This window comes from Lynx rufus, unplaced genomic scaffold (genome assembly GCF_022079265.1).
Source record: "Lynx rufus isolate CCGP_SWC_20201006 ecotype Redwood Valley unplaced genomic scaffold, mLynRuf1.p SCAF_7, whole genome shotgun sequence".
NCBI classification, from domain to species: domain Eukaryota; kingdom Metazoa; phylum Chordata; class Mammalia; order Carnivora; family Felidae; genus Lynx; species Lynx rufus.
This window is the reverse complement of record NW_025814889.1, coordinates 18719574-18741776: the sequence shown is the minus strand read 5'-3', so window position 1 is coordinate 18741776 and position 22203 is coordinate 18719574. Positions and strand designations below refer to the sequence as shown.

The following is a 22203-nucleotide window of genomic DNA, read 5'->3' as shown; positions in this document are numbered from 1 at the left end:
ATTTTGGTAGAAATCATGCCAGAACTTTAAACAATAACCCGATATCCAGAATATATATGGACTTTTTTTTTCCTGTTTGCTATTTAACTCTCTTGCCGTATTCCAAAAAAGTGATATAAGAATGGGAACGGAACCACCAGTTATGTCTGTGGGTACCGGGCACCCAGCACTTAGGTCAGCTGGTCTACCCAGTGGTGAAGGGTTGGCTGCATCTGTGGTGAGCCAACTTCCCTAAGGCTCAGCTGTGCCCAAAGCAACACTACTACACAAACCTCATGGTTTACAGGGTGTGCAAGTCGAAGGAACTTCAGGCTTCCCTCTTCCTTACCCAAATGCAAAGGGTCTTGGAAAAAAAAGAAAACAAAACAGAAAACAATGGATACAGGGCCCTTGTATCGTTACCAAGTCAAGATGGAGACCATTGAAAATAAAGGTGGGACGCTCACAAAGTGCATCAGAGTGCTATTTATCCTGTTTTTCTTCTACCAGTTAACTGCTATTCTCTCCTGGGCTCTCTCTTCACTCTTAATTAACTATTAAGTGTGATAGTTCTGACAATGCACTATCCCCCTCACTCCATCTCCTCATTTCCAGTTTTCTGTGTTGGCTCAATTTAACTCCCGTTGTATATTAACCAGACAGTGGAAATGATGACCGGGGCACAGCTTTCTATCTGCCTTTCACAATGCAAACAAAGAAATAATCATAACCATTTCCTCCCCCAAATCTTCAGTGACCCCGCCTTAGTGGTTAACAAGTTAAACTCTATCCCTTCCTCACACCAAAGACTTTTACATGTAGTATTTCTCACCTACCTTCTTGATCTTATCTCCAGGTGTCTTCTGCCCAAGTCACTGGACCACTCATCGCCCTCCATCCGTGTCACAAACATGGTACCTGACTTTCTACTTCCTCTGCCTGCAATTCACTTTTCCAGCTTCTCAGCTCACCCAAATCCTCCTCTCCCTTCAAGCTTCAAATCCAATCCTACCTCTTCCACAAATCCACTCACAATACATTTGGTAGAAATTGTTTGTTTGTTTTTGAAACCTGGGCCTTCATTGTATCTCTATGGGAAACAGATGAATTGTGGAATATTCACAATTCCACTCGGTAGCTAACCTTTACCGAGTGTTTAGTGTTTGCCAAGGACTAGTCTATGCATTTTATATGTATCATAATATTTAATTCTCACAACAATTTGTATGGTAGGTGCTACTGAAATAGCCAGTTTACAGATAAGAAAACGAAGAGAGGCAAGGTACAAAACTATTTAAAATGTTTTTTAATGTTTTATTTTTGTTTTTTTTTTTTTAAATTTTTTTTTCAACGTTTATTTATTTTTGGGACAGAGAGAGACAGAGCATGAACGGGCGAGGGGCAGAGAGAGAGGGAGACACAGAATCGGAAACAGGCTCCAGGCTCCGAGCCATCAGCCCAGAGCCCGACGCGGGGCTCGAACTCACGGACCACGAGATCGTGACCTGGCTGAAGTCGGACGCTTAACCGACTGCGCCACCCAGGCGCCCTAATGTTTTATTTTTGTGAGAGAGAGAGAAAAAAAGAAAGAGAGAGAGAGGCAGAGGAGTGGGGGACAGAGAATCCCTTGCAGAGGCAGGACTGGAACGAGGTCATATTACTCTATAGACGTTGCACCATTAATGAACATATTCTGACGTCTACCATGTGGGAAATATGAATGGTCCGCTATAGGCATACCATAATATTCCTATACAGGTATATTGTATACCTCCAGCTCTCCTGGAGACAGAGATCACCCATTTTAGTCTGCTTTACCAATCATGTCCAGCATGGTTCCTTGCCATAAGAAGGGAACTGCGGGCAGGAGAAGTAGAAAAAATAGCTAGTACTGACAACAGGTTCGCTGAAATGTTGAACCTCAATAATTCTTTTCAACCCAGAAAAAGATCTCCCTCACTCGTAATTTCACTTTCTTCTTAAACACAAGGCTATAAATTCTCATTTGCCTTGGGATTTTTCACTGAAAATGAATTTAATACGTATTGGAAACATTTAGCTCCTTCATTGCAGCTATATAAAGTAAGCATTGGCTCAGAAAGTGCAGCATTAGGAGAAATCTTTAATCTACACTTAGGGACCACTTGTCAGAAACAGAGTTAAAGTAGATTTGAAACACTTCCAGACCGCCTAGGTCCTCGGTGCTATGAAGTATTCAAATTTTCACTCTTTGACCCATTGCTGTTTAGATCATTTTTTGAAAATTAAAAAAAAAAAGGAATAATGATTTACAGAGCCTATACTATGGGGATTTATATATTCCATTTCTTTCATTTTATACAGGCTAAAATGCAATTCATTAGCATTCGAGTTAAGGCACAGGAAGGGTGGTGTAACCAAATGCCATAACCAAGACTTATGTCAGAGGTAGTAAAGAAATCATTAACAAAAGGATATTAATGAAATAAAACACATGGTCCAATAACAAAAATGCTGCTTCTAGATGTCCGCTACTTATTTTTTTAAAGCAAACTGCAAATATACTTCTCTGAGTTTTAAATTATCTACTTCATTAGGTTAAGATACTACTTTCTCATTGCTACTGAGTGGCTCTTTATCAGGCATAGGGTGTTCAACTGCCAAATATCAAGGTCAAGATACTTAAACGGTATGCACTGGGGAAGAAAAATCACTTGAGGTTAGAAAGTCCCGGTGACTGCATGATCATTCAGGGTTTCACACATGTAGCTCAACAAACAACTATCTCACTGGACAACATCAGTTTTTATGGGTTGAAGCCACCCTCTGGCTAAGGCAAATGGAATGAAGATAACGGATTGTACTTTACTACATGGAAATGGACACCTTGGCGAAAATTTTAAAAATGATTCAGCAAACTGAACATTTTCATGTTGTGTTTACTGTTAATAAATTATCTTAAACGATGTGAGTTATAGGTAGATTCTCAATATCTTCAAGCCGAGCAGCACATAGGAAGACATCTTCCTCAAGTCGAAGCATGGGGCTTGAGGGTGGGGTCTACAAATCTAATAGGTGGTTCCCAGATAAAATGCTGGGGTCCATGCTGGCCCCTATAGGGTGGGTCAAAAGGAAGCAGCTTTGACTCCCATCAGAAAGGATAAGCCATGCACATATGAACTAACAACCCAAAATAGATCGATTTGTCATAAAATCCAGACCCCGATAATGATATTTTTTGATATCTTTTCTTTCTTATTTCTGCCTTTTCACCACTGGGACTCACAAAGTTCCTTCTTCATTATGATTTATTCCCAGTCCTTTAAAATTCAGAAGAACTGTTTTTTTTAATATGTCCTTTGCCTTGCATTTAGGGTACAAAAGGCTCTCGTACAGAACACTTCAATCTTAGAAAAGCCATTGCTTTTAATATAAGCCAAGTGAAAGTGGCACCGTGGTTATTCAGACTGGCATTTATACGCCTTCTCTGCCTATAGCTCTGGTGTGCTGTAGGCTCGCTTTTTCAAGGAACTCCTACAAATGTTGTTCACTTTCAGAATGACTTATTTGAATGAGGTGGTGGTAACAGATAGGGTCTCATGGAATCCTATCTTGAGAAAGGGAAAAAATAAAGTCTTCTCTGCTATGCCCTTTCTGAGATCTAATCCACATAGCATCTGACTATAATGTTAATTTGAAGTGGCTATCCAAAATTTTGCATTTGCACCCTGCTGAGGGGAGACCACAACCTGTGCTTTGTTTTGCATTGGGAAAATCCTGATAAGACTATGCAGAAATCCCTTGTTTCCAAAAGAAAACAACATTAAAAAAAAAAAAAAGAATGTGTAGGGGGGATAAATCACATTATAGTTTAGAGCACAGATTTGGAGAAAAGTTAATGAAAGACATCAGGCGCTATCTCTACATACTGCCAGTCCACAAGAAAAGGGAGAAAAAGTACACGTCCCCAGTGAAAAACTCTAGAAGACAGACACAAAACAGAGGTGACATTGGGCTTTGTAAAGGCAACACTGTGCTCAGTAGTCTAAATCTTGACCTGTCAAACTATTACAAGAAAATAATTAGAGCCGCTACCTAGGGATGAGTAGTGACTTTTTTTCCCTCTTATGGTTTATAGGCAGCTGTAGTTGAATTTATGCCTAAAACCTCTAATTGCTTTCTCCATGGTGCAAATAGAAAGATCTTTGCAAGTTCATTTTTACTATAGAGTCTCCACAGACCAGATGTTACATAAAGGCAGTGTGTTTCTTAAAATGTGTATCGTCCCCTTAGCAGGCATAATAAATTTGAGAATCACTTGGGAGTTGATGAAACTCAGATTTCTGGGTCCTGCTGACACAAAGCCTAATCTAGTAGGAAATGTGGGTGCCTAGCAGTGGCTGGGGATGGGGCTTTTAGCCCCAGCATCCACATCAGCTTTGCCTTGTCTAACCTGCAAAATGATAATTAATTAAAATACAAATCTTAGGGGTGCCTGGGTGGCTCAGTTGGCTAAGCGTTTGACTGTTAGTTTCAGCTCAGGTCATGATCTCACAATTTCGTGGGTTTGAGCCCTGCTTTGGGCTCTGTGCTGACAGTGGGGAGCCTGCTTGGGATTCTCTCCCTCTTCCTCTCTCTCTCTCTCTCTCTCTCTCTCTCTCTCTCTCTCTCTCTGACCCCCCGCTGTACTGTCTGTCTCTCAAAATAAATAAACCGTAAAAAATTAAAATAAAAATCTTACATGCATTTTGAAATGTGAAGTGTTTGAAAATGCTGCTATATTTATTAGAATGAAGCAGTGTGAACATTGAAATGCAAAAACGGTGTGCATACTTGCAATCTCAGCTTAAAGACCCTTAACTAGGCTCATCCCTCCCATGCCCTCATCTTCTAAGCAGGTGGTTGACGCTTCGCCCCTCCTACATGGAAATTCTCCATCGGCCCATGTACACAGGTCTGACACAGGGACCAGATATCCACGTGTATAAGAAACACTCCAGGTAATTCTGAGGCAGTCTGCTACTCATTCCAACATTTTACCAGTTCAGTGGCACCCACCGGCCAGGCATGAAATGTTGAAAAACACCATTCCAGTTTAGTTCATGAAAATAAGACTTTTTTTTTTTTTAAACAGAATTGAGTAACGGCTTCCCTCCCTCCTCCAACAAGCAAGAGAGCCTGGTACTCATGGTGGCAAACTGCATGAGAAATGCTGCGGGATCAGCCATTGTACGGACAGCCCATCACCTCTTGAGGAAGAAGAAAGGCACGCTTTTGCCTTTGACCGGAAAGGTGTGCCATCTGGACGTGCGTAGAAAAGGCAAATCGTTTAAATATTCTGTGTCTACATAGAACAGACAAGCTCTTTCTTGGCCCAGGAATACCCTGAAATAAGGAAGCCACTTGGACAATATTTAAAATGTCACCTTTTTCTCAACAGAGATACTTTCACAGACCCAGAACTAATGTAATTCCTCACTTGCACCACTGCCTTCCTCAGCACCTTCCAGAGCTGGTCTTGAAATCCCTCCTTCTACACATTCTTGACCGCATACTAGATTGAGGTATTTGCCATTTGTTCCACGAGGCTGGTCCTTCCTTCTCTGCAATAGTGTATCTACTGAAGGCAGCCAACAGCTGTCTGTTGTCACGTATGCCTGTCCTTTTTGAGAAATCTTGTGGTCTGGAATTCATCCCTTCTGGCCTGCACGAGTCCCTGACACTATGCCTTCACTGAGAGCAGCCACCTACCCACCTTCCACAATGTCTCAGTTAATGAGAATGCCTCCCTGCTTTGGCTTCAAGAACATATTACTGGCCCTTCTCATTCTACCACCCTGATGCAGCCAATCCTGACACCCAGCCAAGCTTCTGCTTCCCAGAGGCTGGCTCCTGCTTCTTATAGTTTGGCTAACAGACAGGTTACTCAGAATTAGGACATTGCCAAGAACGTAAGCATCACATTGTTCCAGAAAATTTGTATTTCTGGAGTTGACTCCTGCCGAGTTTGAAGCCCAAAGTCACTAAGCCCTTTGGACATCTGTATGAGTTGGCTCAAGCTGACATAAAAAAAATACCATAGACTGGGTGGCTTATACAACAGAAATTAATTTTCTCAGAGTTCTGGAGGCTGGAACGTCCAAGATCAAGGTTCCAGCAGGGTTTGGTTTCTATTGAGGGCTTTTTTTCCTGGCTTGCAGACAGCCACCTTCCCAGTAAGTCCTCACATGGTCTTTCCTCTGAATGTGCCCAGGGAGAAAATGAGCTCTCTGGTACCTTTTCTTATAAGGGCAATAATCCCATTGGACCAGGGCCCTCCTTTATGACCACATTTAATCTTAATTACTTCCTTAGAGACCCACCTCCACATATAACCACTCTAGGGGTTAGAGCTTCAACATATAAGTTTTGGGAGACACAGATGTTTGGTCCATAAGAACATCCCGATATAAAAGTGTCCCGGGCCACACAGCGAGGAACGCCACTCATTTCTAATTCACTTACCCTCTCTCACTGGTCTGCTCTCAAAACCCCAGAATTTCTTGCTGCCAAATCTGCAAGGCTTATGACAACAGGTGCAAACCACTTACATTTTCCTAGTTCTCCTTGGAAATACCCAAGAATTTGTTTCCAGCTTCTAATTATTACATTATTAACTAGATAGCTGCCAATAACATGCAAATGTGTTGATTAATTAGACTGGGATATCTATTATTCTTAATATTACTGTAGCATTTAAACCAAAAATCACTAATATCCTTTTCTGTCCCTCTTTCACTGCCACATTCAGCAACTTGATATTAACTCAGGTTTACTCTCAGGAATTTAGATATTAATCTAGAGTTGCGGTTTCTGTTTTTAGGATGGCATTACTAAATCCTTCAACAAACAATTTAAACAAATATTCTTTTTTTAAGTTTACTTATTTATTTTGAGAGAGAGAAAGAGTGTGCCACCTGGGGAGAGGGGTGGGGGGGGAGAGAGAGGGAGAGAGAGGGAGAGAGGGAGAGAGGGAGGGAGAGGGAGAGGGAGAGGGAGAGGGAGAGGGAGAAAGAGAGAGAGAGAGAGAGAGAGAGAGAGAGAGAGAGAGAGAGAATATCTCAAGCAGGCTCCAGGCTCAGTGCAAACCTGATACAGGGTTTAATCCCATGACCCTTGGATCATGACCTGAGCTGAAATCAAGACTTGGATGCTCAACCAACAGCCACCCAGACATTCCTCACCAATTCTTCTAAGAATCAATACTATTAACAGTGTTTTGTATATCCTTCCAGATTTTTCTACGCACTTGAAAGCATATATATGTTCTTCCAAATCATTTCAGAGGTAGTTCATGTGTGCATAAATACATACCTGTAAATGTATGCATGCATACACGTACATATATTGTGTGACACTGTTCTTCACCTTGCTTTTTTCACTAAGTCACAGAGAATAACTCACTCTATTTAAAGACTCCATGATATTCTATTCTGTGGGCACATAATCATTTAGATTACCTGTCTCTAACCTGAACATCTTTACAGATGGATATTTAGGTTGTTTCCAATCGTTAGCAATAGATATCCTTATACATTAGTTCACACATGTGGGGTGCACCTACAGGATACATTTTTAGAAATAGAAAATGACAATGTCAGGTATACATTTTATATTTTAATAGATAATAACACCAGCAACACTTGAGGGTATCTTTTTCTCCATACCCTAAAAAGTGTTTCTGATTTATCTAACTTGCTCTTTTAAAATCTCTTCAAACCACAGGAGTGGAAATTATAATATATTATCATAGTTTTAATTTGCATCTCTCTTATTGGGAGCGAGATTACATGCTGTTCCATGTTTAACAGCCACGTGCATTTCCTTTTTTAAAAATGAAATTTTAATTAAATTTAACTTAATTTATTTTCTTTTTATTTTAGAGAGAGAGAAAAAGAGCATGAGAAGGGGAGAGGGGCAGAGGGAGAGAAAGAATCCCAAGCAGGCTTCACGCTCAGCATGGAGCCTGACACAGGGCTGAATCCCATGACTGGGAGATCTTGACCTGAGTTGAAATCAAAAGCCAGACGCTTGACCGACTGAGCCACCCAGGCGCCCCTAAACTTTTTACTTTAAGATAGGTGTAGATTTAGAGAAAAGTTGCAAAGGTAATGCACAGTCCATAAATAAACTGGACACCCTATTCCCCATATCATTATCACCTATTCATATGGTATCTTTGTCCAAAATCAATGAAACCATGATACGTGCTTAACCACCAAAATTATTAAGTAAACATACTCAGATGTACTTAGTGTTTATATCGTGTCCTTTTTCTGTTCCAGATTCCCATCTAGGACATCATGTTACATTTTGTTGTCATGTCTCCTTAGGCTCCTTTGACTGTGAGAGTTTCTCAGACTTTCCTTTGATCTTGATGACCACGTCAGTTTTGAGGGGTACGGATTGGGTATTCTGAAGTAGGGTGTGGTTTTTCTCTGGCTTCTTTCAAGATTTTCCTATTTATTTATTTATTTATTTATTTTTCAGTTTAAAATTATATGCCTAGGTATGTTATTTTATTTGTTTGTTTTCCTGGATGGTGTTTGCAGAGTTCCTGGTTTGATGACTGTCATTGATTTTGGGAAGTTGTTCGCCATTTTTACTTTAAATATTTCTTCTTTTTTGTTCTCTTTCTTCTCCTTTGAGATTACAATGACGTATATGTTACGTCTTTTATTATTGTCCCACAGTTCTTGGATGTTTGATTTTTTTTCCCATTCTTTTTTTTCTTCATATTTCCGTTTTGTTTTTTTAATAACAATTGTTTTAACGTTTATTCACTTTGGAGACATAGCACAGGAGGGGGGGTGGAGCAGAGAGAGAGGGAGACACAGAATCCAAAGAGGATGATAGCTCTGAGCTGTCAGCACAGAGCCCAACATGGGGTTTAAACCCATGGACTGAGACATCAGGACCTGAGCCTAAGTTGGGTGCTTAACCTACTGAGCCACCAGATGCCCCTTCATGTTTCCATTTTAGAAGTTTCTCAGTTTTTAATGGGCCTATGTCTTTGGGCTGTGACCTTCAAAGCGTGTTTCTAGTGGAATCATTTTCTCCTGCCTCCTGCTGTAGGCTGTAGCATTCCCAGTCTATTTCCTGGAAACCCTGACTCATGTTGACCATGTATTTTTATTTTCCCTTATGTGAGGCAGGAAGGTTCCAGGCAGCCCTAGTAGGAAAAATAAGTGTCCTCTAGCTAGGCTAAGGCCCTAGCAAAACAATCTTCCCCTGAAGATTAGGCCTTTGTTTTGGAGAAAGTTCTGTATGTATTTTACTATGATTCGTCTTCCTCTCTCCCAAAAGGGCCAAGAGGGGACGCTTTTCAGACTTTCACTCTCATAACCAGATAGGGCTCCTAGAGGTCAAGCCCATAGAAGCTTAATAGCGCCCCTAACACTGCAGACTCCAAGAATTTCTTACTCTTAGGCTAATCCACACTTCAACTCTGGAAATTACCATTTAGGTGTTATTACCAATTTGTGGTGCCAGTGGCTTCTGCTCTAGGTAATCAAATACCCACTATAATCCCTGGATACACTTATCTCTCCAGATGGGGATGGTGATTTGTCCTGTAATCTCAGCTCTCTGTTGGGTCCAATGAAAGTTATTGATTTTCAGCCTGTGTAGCTTTTTCTTGTTGTTAGATTAGGAATAACAACTTCTAAGATCTTTATAATGGGGAGCTGAAATCAGAAGTTCCTATAATTCCTTTTTAATAAACTGCCTTTGTCACTTGCTCATTGCTTAGTTTCCATATTTATCTTTTCCTTACACTACGTCTTTATATATTAAGGAAAATACCCATCGAATGTCAGGTGTGTTGCAAATATTTTCCTAGGTTGTTATTTCCTTTTTCTTAATTGTTGATGTTTAAATGCCATGAGTTTTTAATATATGCAAATTTTAACATATGTAGTTTGTATTACTATTTTATTTTATGGTTTCTGGGTTTTGTATTATTCTTAGTAAAGTGCTCCCAATTTCAGAATTACAAAGTAATTCTTTCCAGTTTTCTTCTAGTGTATTCTATATTTCTGATAGAATATATCAGTTTAATCTGCATAGTATATCTCAAATCCTATGGAAAATAATAGAGTTTAGTGTGTAAGTAGCATTGTATATCAGTGGGAGAAATAAAAAAAAATAGTGTTAAATTGGTAGCCATTTACATTGAAAAGAAATCAGACTCCCACGTACTTTTTTTGTAAAGTTTATGTAGTTATTTTGAAAGAGAGAGAGAGTGGGAGGGGTAGAAACAGGGAAAGAGAGAATCCCATGCAGGCTCCAGGCTGCGAGCAGGGCTTGAACTCATGAACTGTGAGATCGTGTACTGAGCTGAAATCAAGAGTCGGCCACTTAACCGAATGAGCCACCCAGGTGCTCCCTCCTAAGCACTTTTTACAAAAATAAACATAAGAATTGAAATAATTTAATTTTATAGTTTAATTTTCAATTGAACATTTGGAAACTAGGAAACAGAAAAATAGCCACTCTTACTGCCACCATTACAGAACAACCAGCATTACTTTCCCTTCTGATTTATTCACATGGTGTTTTAAAATAAATACTATTGTATGTAATTAAAATTTTATATCTTGATTATCATTAAGTGTTCTTTCCATGTTAACACACAATCTTGTCACTTTAAATTTTAGTTACATAATGTCTTATTTTTTTAAACTGAATAGTGGTTAGGATTATATAATCAGTTTTATTATATAATTGGTTTTATTCAATTTTATCTAACGCTAAAGAAATAGCTTTAAAAACTTCTCCAAGATAATCTCTAATTATTGAGAACCAGAAAGGTCAAAAGTGAGAAGAGTAAATACTGTGTACGAGAGTGCACTGGTGTAAAGCTTTGGGGAGTAGCTGTGTTTTGAATGCATTTTTTAAAAATTTATTTATTTTGAGAGAAACAGAGACAGCACGAGTGGAAAGGGGCACAGAGAGGGAGACAGAGAATCCCAAGCAGGCTGGTAGCACAGAGCCCGACACAGGACTTGAACTCAGAAAACCATGAGATCATGATATGAGCTGAAACCAAGATCTGGACACTTAACTGACTAAGCCACCCAGGCGCCCCCTTGAATGCATTTTGGAGGAAAATTGATAAGTTACTTAAAGAATTACCATTTTAAACAAAGAAAAAAAAAAGAACCAGGAGAAAAACAAAATGTCAGAGCTGAGCCCAATGACAAAAATTCATAAACAGTAAACCCATAAATGGTAAATCTTATGCTATGTCTATTTTACCACAATTAAAAAAATTAAAGGGTTTTTACTCTTTAACATTTATGTAATATTTCTTTTTTTTTTTTTTTTGCAAAATCTAGTTGTTCCAATTTCTCCTAATTTTCTATTTTTTCTAGAATAATCTAAAAGTGCTATGGATTTTTCCCTGCAAGTTATTAACTAAAATGATGCTTGCTTTTTAAAGTAGCTGTTAAAATTGATAATAAACCAATTAAAAGGTGTTTTTTTTTAATCTTCTTTGCTTTCAGCAGAAACCTCTCATTTGAACAATAATCCAAGCAGATTAAATGAAAATATCTCTGTAGCCCTTCAGCTAGTCAGACCAACAATGTAATCTTAACTCACCAAAACCCCATCAGAAATAGGCAACAAAACATTTAGAATTATTATTTTTAATACTATGTCTCAGCCTTACAGCTGTATCAGTTGAAGTGAGAACAAAGTTCTGAGCTGTTTTCACATTATATCTACTGTTTTTCTGTAAAGCATTAAAAAATAAGGAAAGATCCTAAAAAAATAAAGATTGGCATTGAAAGAACAGGCACACATAAAGGAATTTGTTTCCTAACTCAAAGGCAACACATCACACATAAATTTAAACAAATATTTAATTTTGCATTTGTGGGTGGGTCTTCAATGCATTTTCAAGCTGCAATATTAGCAATTAGCAAAACCATCAGTTACTCATAGCTAACTTTGTGCTTTGATGATCTGTCCTTAACATTCTTGTTATACAAAGGGTAGATTAAAAAGCATGTGGCCTGCTGATTGTAATAACACCCGTTATCCAGTTATTGCCTATGATACCACAATTGGAGGAACATTTCAAGATTCTTCTACCTTGCCTTACAAAATGGCTACATTTTGTGAGACTTTCAGACTCTCAGAGTCACAGAGTGTCTTTAGAGGAGATTCTGTACTGCAGTTAGAGATGACAGATATACCTACGCTGATAAAGAGTACATCCCAAGTCATCAAGATCCTATTATACCTCCCACTCATGAATGGGTGAGCCAACCTTTAAAAGGAGCTGTTAGAGATAATGACAAGTTAGGTTCCTGAACACCCTCTGAGCTATGGATAATGTCATCAAGGAAAACAACCAACTACTTTAACAAGCAAGCACAGCTTTACAGAGGAGGTATTTTGTAAAGGATAAAAGAGAAAAGTTACATATAAAAAGGCATAGCAATAATAATAATGACAATAATAATAATAATGATATATGCTATTACTGCAGCATTTTCTATGAAATAGGTATCGATAACGTATTATTAGTTAATCTTGAACAAAATTATGTCTGAACTAGGTACTTTTATTATGCTATTTTACAGACTGGAAAACTGAGGCAAGAGAGAAAAAGGAATTTGCTAAAGATCACAATAGCTATCACTAGTTTGACTTATGAACCTATACATTCTGGTTCAAATACATTTATCTTAACCTAGATGCCAGATTGTTTCTCAAAAAAAACCTGAATTTCAATTGCTGGTTTCAGGAGGAATTAAGGGAGCTCTTTTGAATTTATTCCTGAAATGGCTGGAGTCCAAAGTTAGTCCCACATTGCTCATTATTTTTTCCCCTTCCTTACCAGGATTGGACAATGGAGCAGCTGCTGTATACTGAGACTTTATTAATTAGTTACCTAGACTCCGTTTGTTTTCAACTGGGTGATATATTTGAGCATCTGTGCAATATTGTTATTTTTCTGAATTATTGATGCAGTGACTAGGACAGGATGCAAGCAAAATTATTTGTTGCCAATGTTTCAAATAAAGTCTGGATCCCCGAGAGGATACATGATGCTTTTTTCCAGAGGCAAATGTTCCTAAGTGAATGTCTAAGCACTAGTGATGTGTGGACTCCTCTGTGACTGTTATGGCAAAAGAAGGCGTTAAACCTGGAGAATGTGCTTTTCACCCACACTTTCAACCTTGGCTGATCAACCTTCCAGATTCCTGTCTGCAATCATGAATTCAGCATCACGCATCGATGGTCCTCTCCATTTTGTTTTTCTATAATTTTCTTCCTTTGTTCTACCCATATTTCTGCCTCTCGTATTTCTCTTACTCATTCCTATTGACTCAAGTCTATCTCCTGGGTGGTCTCTCTCTGGATCTCCTAAGGCTCTAATCTCCAACCACACTTACCCTCAGTCCCAAGAAGCCAGTGCTAATGACGTGTGACGTGTTGATGCATAGGAGAAACAGAACAGCTTCAGAGCATGCAATTCATCAAGCCACAGGGAAAAGAAATGTAATGTTGGTGAATCTGCTGAATCTACGTTTGGACCCTAGACAGTCTGGGGAAGAGTTAATCATCTAGGAGGGCTGCTGAGATGAACTCGCTCAGGTTTTCTGAGGTATTTCACAGAAAATCATTTATTTTTTTTTAATTTTTTTTTCAACGTTTATTTATTTTTTGGGGGACAGAGAGAGACAGAGCATGAACGGGGGAGGGGCAGAGAGAGAGGGAGACACAGAATCGGAAACAGGCTCCAGGCTCCGAGCCACACAGAAAATCGTTTAGATACAGCAAAGCAGACATCACGAAACTTATCTTTCTGTTCAGAATCCCTTGAGCCCTTGTTTGTTACTTTAAATTAATGAATCATATGGGATGGATTTACTTTTGTCCAGCATCCATCCTTTCAGTACTTTCCCTCCATGCATCACATCTCCAGAAACCCATAACTTCTGCTTTCTCTTAATAATAATAACAATAGTAATAATAATACTGAAAGGCAAATAACTCCACATTGACTTTTTTTTGCTAGATTCAGAAAGTTAATAGATGCATTCTGTTCTGTCCTCTGAGGTTATATATTTAAAGACGATGGGGTTGGTATTTATAAATCGATCATCATGAGTAATAACTAAGTCTGTTCCAGTCTTTTTTTTTTTTAATTTTTTTTTTCAACGTTTATTTATTTTTGCGACAGAGAGAGACAGAGCATGAACGGGGGAGGGGCAGAGAGAGAGGGAGACACAGAATCGGAAACAGGCTCCAGGCTCCGAGCCATCAGCCCAGAGCCCGACGCGGGGCTCGAACTCCCGGACCGCGAGATCGTGACCTGGCTGAAGTCGGACGCTTAACCGACTGCGCCACCCAGGCGCCCCTAGTCTGTTCCAGTCTTAAAAAAGCTTTTATAACTGTTATTAATCAAGTCCCTCTAAAACGCATGAAATATTACTTGGGACTGCAATTAAAATATTACTATTTGAAAGTGAGAACAAAAAAGAAGCTGGAAGATTTGCTTATATACTTCCGGAAAACCTAATCAAAACAATTTGCACTACATTTTCATGTTAAACCTCTTTTATTGGGTACTTAAAAGTGGAAAAAAACCCACCCAAATGATTATAGACCAAATTTAAGAAAGTAGTCTAAATTTGAGCAGTTTTTTTGTGGGAAGGGAACAGGTGGGGTAGGAGGCAGGGAACGAAGGAAGATATATATTTTACTTCTGCCTTTTGACTTTTTTACTGCCATGCACTGATTTTTCGTATATTAAACACTGATTACATAATGAAAATTTTATATCTTATTAGTTACCGTACAGCAAATGAAATAAAATAGATCTAAAATTCAACACCTTCCACTTAAACAGTGCTGCATGTCAGTTAATATCCAAAAAACTGGAAAAAGAAAGATGTGTGAATACAACTGTTTCGTACCCTGAGAAAAAATTCTACACATTTTTTTTAACTGAACCTCCAATTAGAAATTCATGTAGAAGGAAAGGGAGGCCAAATCCTTCATTCAATCAAGGTAAGTAATACATATACATCATTACCTTTTAAATTTATATCATCTTTGGTTGCTGATCTCATGTGCAACTGTCGGCAATTCCACACACAATTTTAAATATGAACCGGCATCTGTCTACATACTTAAATTCTGGGGCCCGAATTGTCGGATATTGTCAACCCTTCTCTTTCCTGTTATTTAAAGTACCTCTTACCCACCCCTGCCTTTTCTCTCATCATAGTTTTGGGTTCCCATGATGGGCTCATGAAAAAAATGTCAGTATAAGTGGTGGTCACAGGAATTAAAAATCAAATCGCCATACTTAAATCTGTTTTCTGAAACACTTAAAATATCACCTTAGCAGCCTAATAATAAAAAATAACCAATTAGAGTATTAGAGAGAAAACGAAGGCAGTGTGATATGCCAACAACACAGCTTAGTGGCGCCATTAATGGAAATATTTTTATGAGATGCACAGAGCACTAGTTTTTTAATGCCTGAAATATTTATATTCTGAAGTATTTTTGAAATAGAAAGATAAATGAATGCTTTCAGATTCTGTTACCAGTGAACCAGAAAATAAGATGGTGTTTCTAATTCACTTTGTGCGTTATTTGTATGGATGACTGAAGCTTTTGAAAATTAAAATGCTTAATAAACAAAGATTCATTTTTATAATTTATAAATGAATGGTCAAAGCTTAAGTTTTTGTTTACATTTTTTGCTTGAAACTTAAGTTTATTCATAATGAAATATGTATATTTAAATACAAAGACGGGTCACAATAAATTATATATATATGTCTGTATTGTTAAACCATTTTCTGTTTTGAAATGGTGTTGATCTTAGCAATGACACAAGACATCTTTAAGCTCATTTCGGTCGTAAAGAAATTTGTGTCTATGTGAACGGCAAGAGAGAAGAGGGGTGGGGGCTGGATTTTAAGGAGGCATGGGAAACGGGAAAACAGCGTAGTAGGAATGAAGGAGATTGTACTTTGAAATATCCACTTTAACATTTCACTTTCTTTTTCCCCAATCCAATGTAAAAACAGGTTCAAGAGACATCTGTAGGTACAGTTGAGGAGAACTGACAGTCGATAGAATATTCATTTCTGTTTCACAGACACCTATGCGTCCCTCTTTAAAAAATCCCAGTCCCGGGTCTATTTAGAATGGTCTGCAGTCAACTGGATTTAACCTCACCCGTGGTTTCAGTTTTTCTCGCAAGCCATTCATGGGTAATAACTTTCCAAGATTTCTAATGTGACGAGCATTTGTCAGGAGGGTCCACCTGCCTATCACACCTAGTCAATCACAGACGGGACCCATCAAAAGTCTGTGGTTCAGGGGCGCCTGGGTGGCGCAGTCGGTTAAGCGTCCGACTTCAGCCAGGTCACGATCTCGCGGTCCGTGAGTTCGAGCCCCGCGTCGGGCTCTGGGCTGATGGCTCGGAGCCTGGAGCCTGTTTCCGATTCTGTGTCTCCCTCTCTCTCTGCCCCTCCCCCATTCATGCTCTGTCTCTCTCTGTCCCAAAAAAATAAATAAAAACCGTTGAAAAAAAAAATAAAAAAATAAAGAGCTCAGCGATGTGTCTTGCACTGACTCTGTCTCTCCTTCTTCACTGCACACGCCCTGGTTAAGGCGCCACGATCCATGCAGAAATACCAAAAGCCCTGCTGCTAATTGCTTTCTTTGCCTTGGCCGCCCTCGCCTTACCCTGCTCTCCGCGGCCAGCACAGGCCAGATCTGTTCTCTACTCAGAAAACCCTCATACCTGCTGGATATCGTCAAATCGGTAATATTCGAGGTATTTCACATCACTCTTCTCATCTCCCCTCGCTAGACTTTAACTCCAACCCTCCAACAGGGATAAACAGATGTACGTGACAGTCCTCCAGATATACTGTCCCTTAGTTCAGCATCCCTTTGTCTGGAATGCCCCTTCCCTCCCCATGTTTTTTTCAACCTGCCTCTCTGCCTACTAAAATTCTACCTTCCCTCAAGGCCAGTGTGACAAACCCGTTCTTGACTGGCCCAACGGGAATGGCCTGGGAGCAACCTTCTGCCCCTCCAGTATTTAGAGTCAGCGTCCTCTGACGCTTAGTTATATACTCCTTCTTCTTCTTAAAAGAAATTTTTTTAATGTTTATTTATTTTTGAGAGAGAGAGACAGAGAGACAGAGAGACAGAGCACAAGCAGGGGAGGAGCAGAGAGAGAGAGACACACACAGAATCTGAAACAGGCTCCAGGCTCTGAGCTGTCAGCACAGAGCCTGATGCGGGGCTCGAGCTCACAAACTATGAGATCATGACCTGAGTCAAGTCGGTGCTCAAGTGACTGAGCCACCCAGGCCCCCCGCTCCTTCCTCTTCTTAGATTCTAAGATCCTGAGCAGGATCCATATTTTACCCTTCTCTGGATACAGTGAAATATCACATCCTGTGCCTTTCACACGGTAGGGATTCAATCAATACTGACTGAATAAATAAACAATAAATGCACAAACAAGCTTTGTATTTAGTCAAAAACTTTTACAGGAGATTCTTGTTTTGTTTTCAAGAAACCCAGGTGAGTGTCTAAATTATCTCAGTTATGCCTCTCTAAACAGGGTGTAGATTTATATGTGCAAGTTCGATGCCAGCATGTTTTAAGTAGAGAGAAAAAAATGTTTCTTTACATTAGTGCTTTCTTCAGAGAAGATGGAGATCATTTAAGATACCAGATTTTTCACTTATCTTGAGGATCTTTTCAAAGGAAATTGGTACTTTGAAGCAGTAAAGATGATATAGCTATTTGTTTGGGTTTCTTTCCTACCAACTCAGCTAAGGGAAATCTTAGTTCATATTGGCTGAATCACCGACATGACTTTTAAAGATAAAACAATTTGAGAAGCTGAAAATCAAAGGGGTCCGTATTTTTACCACCGTGTGTACAGATTTTGAACAAACGTGGTTAATAATTCACTTTTTAAAATTCAGTGGAACACTTTTTAAAATTCAGATGTTAGAAAATGTGCTTAATGTCCAGCTTATAAAATAGCCATGTTCCTATCATACTTCAAAGATGCTAGGAAGCATGATGTAATTCATAGTGTCGGGGGCCATCTTTCATTTTTACCTTTTTCCTTTTATCTCAATCCTTCAACACATTAATTAAATGTCTATTAAGTGCCATGCATCATACTAGCACAGAAATGCATGGCAAGCTCAAAAAGACATGGTCATTGTGTGAATTTTGCTTATATTTAGTCCTTTCTTTACACAAAATTTAATAGGGTCAGAACTGAAGCCATTGGCGTTCCCTAAAACCAGCTCTTCTGCTTGAGTTTGTGATTTCTGCTGACAGCATCATTTCTCTCCCTTGATTTGAAAAAGCCACAGACTTGCCAAAGCTCTCAATATGTGCCACACAAACTATTGCAATATTCTTCCAATTATATGTAGAACCCCAGTCTTTTTACACTTGAAGGCATTATACAAACGTCTGGGTTCAGCTTCTTAAAGCTTATTACTTACTAATTAAGGACTAATGACTCACATAGACTCTTGAGGCAATATATAAAATTGTCCCAATCTACCTTTCTCTTCTTAATATGCCACATTTTTTTTTGTAAATCTACTTCCAGCTTCTCTCAAACTCGATTATTTGCTATCCTACATACACCTTACCCATTTCTTCTTCTGTGTATTTACTCAAGATGTTCTTCCGTAGGACCTACCCTTCCTTCCCTACATAACCACAGAAACTGAGACATCATTTAAGAAGTATCATAAACAGCAATCTTTCTATAAAGTCTTACTGGACTTTCACAGATGGCTCAGCTTTGTCATCCCTGGAAACCCATATTTCATCATATGTATTTTCTAAGGAACCCCCACATTCTGCTTCACTCTAATAGTCCCCGAGGCTATATAATCCCAAGGCAGATATAGCTTTATTTCCCATTGTTCAGAGTAGGTGCTCAAAAACTTTTGTTTGTTTGTTGATATTTCTGATTATAAGTCTTATTCTGAATCCTATGTATCTTCTAAATTTTATATTAAAATGTGGCACGAGTGATCCACATGACTTCCTTACCATTCAGAAGATCAATAATGAAACCTGGTGAAGGAAAGGGACTCCTGTCCAAGGTGCATTAGACATGGGTGCTCTGTATGTAGACTCCATTCCACCTCTGGTTTTCTTTTAACTTATTTCTTGACTTATGCTTCCATGTTTATGTTTTTCCCTCAGAACACAGGGATATTCTCTGGCCTTTTGCTTATCTCTGCTAGTAGCACTCAAGGATTAAATTTTTCTGACTTCTGGGATATACTAAAAAAACGATAATTGCCTTTCTAGAGTATTGCTAATCTCTATACTAATCTCCAAAGGTTGTGCAGAAAAATAAAACTAAAAGAATCCCAACTGAATCTCAGTGTTTACTTTTAAAATTCAAATTAGTTGCCAGTCAACATAGGTGGTATTAAAGAGTGTGGGGGGGCAAATAATTAAAGGTAATATAATGAGGATGTGTGTATACATATTTATATTAATCAATTACATACATTAAAAGAAAGAAAAATACCGCAGCAGGTTCCTTAAACACCTTTTTCTTTTCTAGGTCTATTCCCATTTATTCAGTCTTACCATATTACCAAAGATGAATTAAAACATAGAAGGAAAAAGAAGGAAAAAAAAGTAGAAAGAAAACAGATGAATCTAAGCTGAAAATTATAACTCCACCTTTTTTTTCTGCTGAAGTTTTTCCAATAGCTATACTCTTTCTTAGATTGGATTTACACCCATGACTTTGTGATAGAAGGCAATGGTTTTCCCAATAAATGTCCCTCTTGAAATGTAAAGTAAATTAAAAATAACTATAGTGAAACTGTAGATTATTTAGGGTGGATGGGTAGAAAAACACTTACCCCCAGTTGCCACAGTGATTTCACGTAGGAAATGGCCATAAAATGGGAAATCGAAGGACAGATTCACTCTCTGCAAGGAACAACAACCAGAAAAGAAAATCAATAATGTACATAACCGTAAATGTAAAATGAAAGCCTTCCAGTTAAAAAAAAAATGATGCTTCTACTTTGAACTACTATTATTGTAGTTGACTGTTCGACCTTGAATCCCTGGTGGTAATAAAGGATTTCTTTTCTCTGGTAATTAAGTGTTCGAAGTATGTGAGAAGAAAAAAGTTGACTGTGATGGTCTATTGGTCTGTTCTTCGCTTACAAAAAGAATCTGGAACTTTCAACTGTGATTCAAGCTATTCTCTCCAATTCTCTTAGTCGTCCACTGAGAATCAGTTCAGTCATCATGGTGAGCAATTTATTTTAGGATTCTATTTTTAGTTTGATTAGTTTTCTCCAACACAGTAGAACATGTCATCTATCAAGTTTCACTGAATAAGACAGCAAAAAATTTATTTTATGTAATTATGTATTCAATTTGTCTTCTGTACATTTCATAATGAAAGGCGGTTTCATGTAACAAGATAGCTTGCACTCTGATCTAGACCTGCAGATATTTTTATTTTTGGTGCGATAAACTCTCTGTATTTGGTGTATTATGTCCACTTTAAAAAGCACAGAGTCAAAGAATAAAAAAATGCTGCTTATTGGAGAACTACTTTGCCTACTTAACTACTTTAGAAGAAAACTGGAGAGACTTAAGAAGAAAGCTCATAAATTTCACCCCTCTTTGTTCGAAAAAAGGGACCATATATACATACATATATATGTAGTTTTACTTATTATTGTATTATTTATAAAATATGTATGTATTTATATTTTTATATCATATATTTATATATTAAATACACATATAATTTATATAATAAATATATATATTATACACAGTAAAATAAAAACAAAACACAACAAAGCAAAACAAAAAACCTTAGATTTTTCATATGTTTGAAGTGATACAAACCAGATATATTATTATTAGGCAAGAAGCAAGAAAAAAGTGAGTTATAACAAAAATGACCAACTGAAGTAAAAGGAGCCAGAAAGAAATTAATTACCTGGTTTAGAGCCCAAAAGCACACACAAATTACCTACAGCAAAAGGTTTTCATGTTGAAATTCAACAGTCTATATTACAGCTCTCCCAATATACAAATTAAAAAAAAAATAGAGAGGTATATCTAGATTGAATTTTGCTCATTCCAATTTTGCAAATGATCGCGTTTTTACATCCATCAGAGATTTCTAATGACTTATTTGGCATGAAATTAATGATTCAAAATTTACAGTAACTTTCAATTAGGTTTTCATTCCCTCCTTTGTAATGAAAGCTGCATCTTCCGAGAGGGTTTATCACCATTTTTATTTTATGCTGACTGATGGGAACAACAAAACCCATTTTCACGGCACTAACTGAAATGAGTGGTTACTAATAACCCTAAAATAAAAGCTTCCAATGGCAAAATTGGGTATCTCATAAAAGACATCCAAAATAATTTTATAAAGGCGCTTGCTGTGGTATATTGCTCTTCATCGTTGTAATTTATTTGCATGCTCATGAGCAAACTGGTAAAATTCATCACCCTTCGGAACCCTTACTTCCAGAGTAGGAGTTTGGTTTAAATATGTATTACTCACAAATGCTATCAATTACTCTACCAAAGATGAACCATAGGAATAGGATATTAGTGTCTCTGCCACCACAAACATTTCAATATTTTTAAAAGAAGAATGAGACACACACATATGTAAGTTTGACTTTTCTTGAGAAATAAAGACATTCTCAAGGAAATTTTGTTAATATATTATTCTGAAGAACAGTATCAATAATTGAAATGCTTCCCTGTGTAAAGGACCAGTTTACCCTAGTTACCACCATGACCGCTTCATGGACACTGAAGGAATAGCAATGCAAATTTAGAAAGACGCCACCTTCTCAATAACGGTGAAATCCACCATTTCTCTGTGGATAATACTTTCCAAATGTAGGTTCCTAATAACTTCCTCCTAGGCTTGGCTCCAATTCCCCTAGAAGTCATTCTCCATGTTATCTAGCACATCACTCCCCCACTTGAAATCATTCAATCCAGATCCAACCCTCTCTGAAATCATGTCAAAATGGTGACAATGTGTTCTAAGGCCCAACACTAACTGGCCCCTGCTACCTCACAATTTTCTCTTCACATTTTCTGCTCCAGCAAGTCTTCTAGAGCTTTCTTTTAGTTCCCTTGAACCTG

The 22203-nt window shown here is 38.1% G+C and overlaps 1 protein-coding gene across 3 annotated transcripts in view; it reads right to left on the bottom strand.

Moving 5' to 3' along the window:
* PLXDC2 (plexin domain containing 2) overlaps positions 1 to 22203 on the bottom strand; it is a 455666-nt gene that overhangs the window by 187814 nt on the left and 245649 nt on the right. For all 3 annotated transcript variants that reach the window (XM_047067158.1, XM_047067160.1, XM_047067159.1), the window contains one exon: positions 19920 to 19989. In XM_047067158.1, coding sequence (XP_046923114.1) covers positions 19920 to 19989 — 70 coding nt within the window. The remainder of the gene's footprint in view (positions 1 to 19919; positions 19990 to 22203) is intronic.